General features: G+C 35.7%; 1 protein-coding gene across 4 annotated transcripts; it reads left to right on the top strand.

Annotated features, from left to right (window-relative positions):
* The first annotated feature begins 1,443 nt into the window (after positions 1-1,443).
* On the top strand, positions 1,444-7,977 carry LOC131790226 (calmodulin). 4 transcript variants are annotated; one of them, XM_059107405.2, is made up of 5 exons: positions 1,444-1,540; positions 5,725-5,758; positions 5,942-6,085; positions 6,573-6,815; positions 7,099-7,977. In XM_059107405.2, the coding sequence occupies exons 1-5, from the start codon at positions 1,520-1,522 to the stop codon at positions 7,122-7,124; spliced, it is 468 nt and encodes a 155-aa protein (XP_058963388.1). In that variant the 5' UTR covers positions 1,444-1,519; the 3' UTR covers positions 7,125-7,977. The 4 variants fall into 4 exon arrangements, with proteins under 4 accessions (XP_058963388.1, XP_058963390.1, XP_058963387.1 ...); XM_059107407.2 differs by lacking the exon at positions 1,444-1,540 and adding an exon at positions 1,695-1,787; XM_059107404.2 differs by lacking the exon at positions 1,444-1,540 and adding an exon at positions 3,212-3,614.
* The last annotated feature ends 10 nt before the right edge of the window (positions 7,978-7,987 follow it).

The raw sequence follows: 7,987 nt of genomic DNA, 5'->3' as shown, positions 1-7,987 counted from the left end.
TACCCAGTGTAAAAAGGAAATTCATAATCTCAAACCGCAATATGTTACCTAACTGTGTCAGTCATCTGGAAACTCAAACCAGCTGTGCTTGCTATGTTGGAATATAAAAACTCAGGTTCTTCTCTACGGACCTGAATGGAATTACTTCTTTCTTTCAGTATTTTAAAAGTTTTTGAAAGGGAATTTTGAATTAATGATAGGTATGAATAAAAGGATCTGAGGATTACCCAAGATAGCCCGTTTACATCACGAGGCTTGCGATCATTCATTGATGTAGAGTTTTAGCTGACCGTCACTCACCCCCCTCGGTACAAATTTCTTTCTCTCCCCAGCCTTCCGCCGCTGTAAAAAGATAATAATACTAAGCACTCAACCGCCAAAATTACGCCTGCTCTGCGAGCTAAGCGCGTTCAGTTCTCGCTATAGTATAAAATAAACATTTTATCTGATTAATATATCAGCTTATTCGATTTTCCCAAAATTGATTTTGAACATAGGCGAGAAAGAGCTCAATTGTACACCCTCAGAATCTACTGAACTCTGCCAAAAAAATTGTTGAAGTTATTTCAATTTATCATTTAGAGTTGCTGTGTCGTTGTTTACCGGTTTCCTGAGAGAAAAATAAGACGATTTGTTTTATCGTGATCAGTTCAGTAGTAAAGGACATCGGATTCGAATGAGATAAGATTCTAGGAAAAATATGGTCGCTGAGATATTAAGAATTCTCTTAATAATGGAAAGAGAAACTTTCGAACTGAACAGCATCTATGCAAAGGTTTGTTTCTTACGACATGCATGGACCAGAACGGGAAAATCCCTGGATCGCCAAATGTCATAAAGCTTTCACTCCCGTGATTGACCAAGGATACATTTCTCCTTACGATATCAATAGAGTTTCAAGTAGAGAGATTATGAGAATTAGGGATATCATCAACTCGGGGTATTGTTTTAATCAACATTAGATAGTTAGAGCTAATACCATAAAAAAAACTGTATAGCTGAGAGTGTGGAGAATTGGCATTTACATCCTGAAAGTAGGAAGGTTTTGAGAGATTATGACAGCGTTGCGTGATACGAAAACGTTTCCTTCTTTTCTTTAAGGTCTTCTGCGAAAAATAAACTCTGACATTTTAACTCATTACTTTAAAATTTTAAGAAACAAAATTGGACTTTACCGGTATGTTTTACCTTCTCAGTATGTTGGATGCCTATTTTCTGGTTACTCGACCAATGATTATTTAAATTAAGAACAGGCTGACTTTACCACGAAAAATATTAACCCATTCAGAAATTACAAAGCATACTGTGAAACTTATCAGTCGCCGGGAAGCTAGCAACATGTAAGTTATTACCATTCAATATTCCCCGATGTTTACTGAAACCGGAAGGCTGTTAGCATGCACCAGAATAATAAACCACAGATGGAACGAATCTAATTTATGTGCTAATTTTAAATATTTACTGGTGGTTCCTTGTAATATTTTGACGTTTTAAAGTGATTAGCAAAAAAGGCTGTGCAATGGCTTTTACTGTTCATAAGGTAAGTCGATTTTGCTTAACTTTTTGCTTCAAAATTTAGCATTAATCTCAAGCTCAACATACTGATATTCATTAAATTTTCATTTGAAAAAGCTTTTTTATACCAAAATGATTGTGTTTCTATTGTGCAAACTGTTCAAAGAAATTAATGAGATCCTGCGTTAGTCGAACAACTTCTTTACATAACTGATGTGAGATAAATGTTGTTATCATAAATTCAATCCCTCCTCCACCGCTATCGAAATATGGTGAGTAGAGAATATGTAGGAAAACAATATTTGAAAGACGCTTCTTCCGCTAATGTAAAAAAAAACTTTTGAAGTAAATTCTTGCAAAACGTATTCTTTTTAGATTTGTCGCAAAATTATGTTGCTGGGATATCTTTCAAGAATTGAAGTGGCTTTAAGATTTTCGAGACGAAACATATGGTCGAATACGCTTTCGAAATGCTTCAAAGTAGCTGAAATTATTATTTTTTTTTGGCAGTAAAAGACGATAGAAAAATACATTAATTTCTCTTGTAATACAATGATAAGCTAGGAGTTTCCAAGATACGCCCAATTTTGATAAAAATTTGCTTCAAGTGCAGGCTAAATTAGAAACACTCCGCTTGATAAATTAAATGCTACACAGCTTTCAACCAGCTACACGGAGTATTTATGGAACTCAAAGCTATTTTAAAACTATTACAGATGTGCATTTTAACTTTTATTCTATTAAATAATTTACCAGTGGCTCTTTACTCAGTGCATTTCATTTCGGTTATAAAACAGTTGTGTAATATGACATCCACTCTTTATTTTTATGGTTTACCTTGATATTGTTTACTTGGAAAAACCAAATGTTGATAACTTTCGTTTATTTTACAAATATTTTAGGGAGTTAATTCAAGGTAAGTTTTGATAACGTACTTCATATATCTATAGCCTGCATTTCGGACGTGTTGCGTGAATATTTAATACATGTACCTGCTCAACAAAGCATAGATTACACGCGAACGTATAAAAGACCTGAGCTGATCTTTGCGAAACCACGGCAGCTAAAAAATTTATATGGGGCGAATAATTTTTGTTAATTTACACTCCCGGCGCTTGAAATTAAAGAAAAAAAACTTCAAAATTTTGAGTACGGTAGATTTAATTATGCATGATTCACACGCATCCTGAGTAAAAGAAAACAACTTGAAAAAGCCGACAAAACATAGCGACATGTGTTGATTTCACCAGTTTCGCATCGAATAAATTTCAGATAATCATAGGTTCTACGTCTGTAGGGAGTTAACAGAATTTTTATTTCAATGCCTTTCATATCAAATAAAGAAATTAATCCCATTACTTCTTGCCTTTTTTCCTTGAGCACCATGCTAAAAAAAACCAATCATTTTCATTTACATTATTATTCAGACGAGTTTCAAATTAGGAAGCAGGGTAATTTCAATTTTCAGGGGCTGTAAGTGGAATTTAGGACTGATTTCGGAAAGAAGACTGCAGTTTTAACATCATATCACCAATAATACTAAGCTGTTTAACGGATATTGATCCCTCAGTCCATTCGTGCGATGCCGGATGTAAAATTCCTGGCTTTTCATTGGTCATGTGATTTGAGCTCGAATTCTGATTGGTTTATCGTTATCCGGTTCAATAGATATTCTTAAAGAAATGTCTTGGTCATAAAAATTCTACAGTTTTCATGCTCGTTTTTCTTGTCCGCCACTCGGTAGATTCTTTGTATAGAATTAACACTGAGCATATGGCTACATTTTCAATAACGAAGGAAGTTTTCAAGCTTTCTGCCGTTTCGCGCTGAGAAGGTTCTGGATTCAAGAAGATCATAAAAGTTTCCCACAGTGTAAAGGCACTGCCTCTCAGAGGTCGTGTTACTGGGACAAAATCGATGATGCTTTTTTATTCGTTCTTAGTAACAAGTTTTTAAAACTCACCACAACAACTGCCATGATGTGTCTGAACTGAGGACAGCCATACTATTAATAATTAATCGCTGGAAGATTATCGCCTCAGAAGCTTTGAACTATTTCGTGTATGACTGAGGTCAAGGAAAATATGGTCGAGAATCAGGTATTGAAAGTATTGGAAATTTTACATCGCTTTAAACATCTGAGAGGTTAAGATGTTTAATTGTTCTCAATTTAAGTATGAATTTTTGCGTTACTGGGACTACAGGAAATATCTCCTGTCTCGCATAAGTTTGTGATTTATGTAAGTGCTTTATTCAAATGAAACAACGGCTGGATAGATGAAAATTTGTATAAACATTGAGCAAAAAGGTAGGAAAGGTTTATAATGTCGTTTCATGCTTTGTGGTCTACACTTTTCGGATCCGCCGAGCTGTTGTGCAGAAGTGTATGTTAAGTTGTATAATGAGTTTGTCAGCTGATGGTCTCACATCATATGACTTTCAAAGCTGTGTTATCTTTGTCACTGAAATCTTTTTCATTTTGGAATATTTACACTGTTTTAGATTCGTAAATTGCTTCGCAAGTAAGCAGCTCGGTGTTCTGATCAAAATATTACAATTTGAGGGGTTTTCAAGTTATCAATGTCTTTGACTCTGGGAGGTCTACACCGACATGATGAAAAATTAATGCTCTAATTGACTAAAGCCACAGAGGCTTAACAAAACAGAGCCTATGCCATGAAGCAGCCGGAGTTTGGCAGGGAACACGAGCGACTATACAAATATCAGGGAATTAGCAAATCTTGTTAGAGAGAAACTGTGACCTTTTCCGCTTTAATGAAAAAGAAATGGTAAGTGGAATTGTGGGTATTTAGCCTTGTGTGACATCATTGAGGTATTGTAGGAATAGAATTTGGCTGTGGCACATCTAGTTTGGACTTAGCCCATTGATTCCAGGTTGAATAAAAATTTTAGGCGTTGGTTTTTGAGGAGGGAGAAATAACATAGAATTTCGAGAAAAAATCCTCGAATCAGTGACGAGAACTAACTGTCATATCGAGTGTATGTTATGTTGAATCGTACCCCGGAAGGCAGACGTTCAGTCATTTGCAAGATGATTTCGTGATGTAGCTGAAAACGGAGATATTAGGTCATTGCAAATAATTAGTTACAAAGGAAACAAAACGCATCTCTTCGAATTATTTTCAAAATTAGCTAATCTGTTGTCATACGAACGCTTAAACGATTTAACAACCAAGAAACATGCAGGTGTTTTGGAACTTTAAATTAAATTTGTTTTTTTCAGTTTATTAAGATACCTCAACTTCGCCACGATAATAGAATGGTTTCCAAGGAGAAAACATAAGACAATAAATTCTTAATACATGTGAATTCAACCGTTATTTCAAAAATATTTGCTATTTCGTTATGTAAATTTGTTCCTTTTCTCGAATTACACGACACTGGTTGTTTGACATAAATAAATGATATTTTGAAAATAATATGTGTCATGCAATAAAAACAATTTTGAAAAAAAGCAAAGCGAATAATGATAACGAACCTATCTGTTTATCGTCAGGGATCTAAAACTTGAATGCATCACTTTAAAGGACTGTGAATATGTGAACATCATATGTTTGAAGTGCGATTGATTAGTAGATGAAGGAGAGAGTGACCATCACAATAATAAACTCTACTTAAGCAGTAATAAAAACAAAGCCCGAAAAAAATGTCAGGGTTGTTTGAAGATGAGAGTAATTATTGCAGTAATTAACACTACTTAAGCAGTGGTGAAAATAAAGCTCCCAAAAAAATTCAGGCTCTTTTTAAGATGAGAGCGATAATTGCAGTAATGAACACTACCTAAGCAATGGTGAAAACTGAGAAGCCTGAAAAAAGGTGAGGCTTGTTTAAGGATGAGAGTGATAAACCCTTTAACTCCCAAGATCTTATTGTCAACTCTCCCCTCTAGCTGCTACATATTTCCTTGTAAATTAGTTAAGAGAATTCGGTGTTAGATGAGGATAACAAAAATCTACCTGATAAGTCTGAATATTCTCATTACCTGTTTGCTGGATAATGTAAGGACATTATAGGGAGAAGTTCCATGTTAATCATTTCTGAGAGTTAAAGGGTTAAGCAGTGGTGAAAATAAAGCCATGGTAACTGTGACAAACCAACTAACATATCTGATCCATGTAATGTTACACACTTATCTTTAATGTGCGTTTTAAGCTGACCAAGTTCTTATGTTCTTTCATTTCACTTAAGGCTTCCAGTAAATTAACCGAAGAGCAAATAGAAGGTAAGCAAATTCAAATTTTTTTAAAAAATTTTACATTTTCCTCATGTTTTGGTCCTGTTAGAGTTTGCATGGGGAAACAGTTTACTTCAGAAAATTAATCAGAGCGCAGTAGGAGATATCAAAACCCCCCACTGTTCTTCTTAAATATGAATTTGAATAACAGAAAAAATTATTTTCACCCAGACTTTAGAAAAGCGTTCCTACTCTTTGACAAAGATGGCAACGGAAGAATAACAGCAGACGAACTGAGTGAAGTAATGAGCTCTTTGGGTCAAAGTCCCACGAAGAAAGAGGTTGAAGCAATGATTCAAAAAGCTGACCAAGACGGTGAGTATGTTCAAAAAGGATCCTTAATGAGTAAATAACTTCATCAACATCTAAAATCGACGGGTTTGGAAATAGTGTGCGTACTGTTTATCGATCTCTATGAGAAAGATTGCTTACGAAACGTTAACTTCGTAGCTGCATATTCTATTAGTAATGACTAAGACGGGGTGGATATCAACAAATAAATGAACAAGAGTTTTCCCCCATCTACTGAGGTCCAAACCCCTGTCCATTCCTTCACTGCTATTGACCAAAATGTTGTTCCTTTCATCTACTCTGCTCGCATTTTTTTTTACCCCTTTTCCATGCGTAAAGTAAAACTACGACAAAGAAAATGTATTTTTTAATTTAAGAAACTTCACTACGGCAAATTAATCTCAGTTTGATCCAGTGAAAGACTCTTTGAACGCCTCACTTACGTTCTTAGCCCGACACCTTCTTTACTCCGCTGTAAAACCTTTGATGTAGAATTTTACGTTTCTTTCAGGTGATGGTTCCATTGACTTCCTAGAGTTTCTAGAAGTAATGGCCAACAAGATGGGTGAGCACACATTTGAAGACGATCTCAGGGACGCATTTCAACTTTTCGACACAGATTGCAACGGCTACATTTCCAAACGAGAATTAACTTTCGTCCTGACGAGCCTAGGGGAACAGATCACTGATGCTGCTGTGGAAAATATGATCAAGGAAGTCGACCTGGATGGAGACGGCAGGGTAAACTACGAAGGTAATACTTTAGGGTACCGATGCATTACACTGGATAAAAAAAGATTAGATAAGGGTGATGTCATTGGTGTCCTGACCTTACGGGAGGCCTTTGAAATTCAGTAACATAATCAAATTTAATTAAAATAGACACAGACAATGCCAGAGGTATCAATAAATCTAAAGTTCGTTATAGCAATTTTTCAGAACTACTTGGAAATTATTCTTGCAAGAAATCTCCAATGTTTCCATTGCATAACTCTCTACAACAAAGATGCTAACATATGTTTTCTACATTGTTGCAGAATTCCTACGAATTATGAAGAAATGAATCAAACATCTCGAGAACAATCTGCCAGCCATTGCAACCTATCTAAGAGTCAGTTTAATTTAGCCTCATTTTAGACCTTCACCTATTCTAAGTATGTAAGGGAGGTCTAATATTTAGGCGTTTTTTTTTTTCCCTTCAAGTTGTACAACCATAGCGTTGGCAAAAGGAAACTGTGCGTATGAATGATATAATCAAATTGGTAGCGAATGAACGGGTCAATCCCGTCTTTGACATTTTTCTCTGAGCAGAGATGTGTATCACTTATAATGAGTTAATTATTTTGTTTCACTTCAAATACCTCCTAAGTCGTAGTAACTTCACTTCACCTGAGAATGTAAATAAGCCGAGCCTTCAAATTTATGTATTAAAGCTTCTTTTTTAGTGTCTCATCAAATAATGCGGAGAGAGGAGAGCCGTGATCAACCTGGTAACTTACAACTGAGTCAAGATTTGATCGCGTTTTGTTTTGTTTTGTTTCATGTTCAGTTAAAGTAACAGAGCTGAATTTTGATCACAAATAAGTGCAGAAAGTTAAACTTTAACTTGTCAGTAGTAACCAATAACGAAATGATCTTCATAGGTTAACAGTGATCAAAGGAACTGCAGAGTACGAAGCTCATGTTTCGACGGGGTTTGCAAATATTACCCCCACCCTAAATAGCAGTTGTGTGCTACTAACTGAGTCACGAAGTCAGAAGATGGGAATAAGGGAAATTTTAGAGAGCTGTTTGTTCCCACGGGTATTTTTCGTTATCAGCTGGTTGCGAAACGGGGCTTCCCCCCTCCCCCAACCAATATCCCTCCGTTTTTAAACCCTCTATCATAAACCGGACCAAAACGAAATAACATTACCCCAGGGATTA

The sequence above is a fragment of the Pocillopora verrucosa genome, chromosome 7 (assembly GCF_036669915.1).
Source record: "Pocillopora verrucosa isolate sample1 chromosome 7, ASM3666991v2, whole genome shotgun sequence".
NCBI classification, from domain to species: domain Eukaryota; kingdom Metazoa; phylum Cnidaria; class Anthozoa; order Scleractinia; family Pocilloporidae; genus Pocillopora; species Pocillopora verrucosa.
Note: the sequence above shows the minus strand (reverse complement) of the source record. Positions and strands in the feature narration are given on the sequence as shown.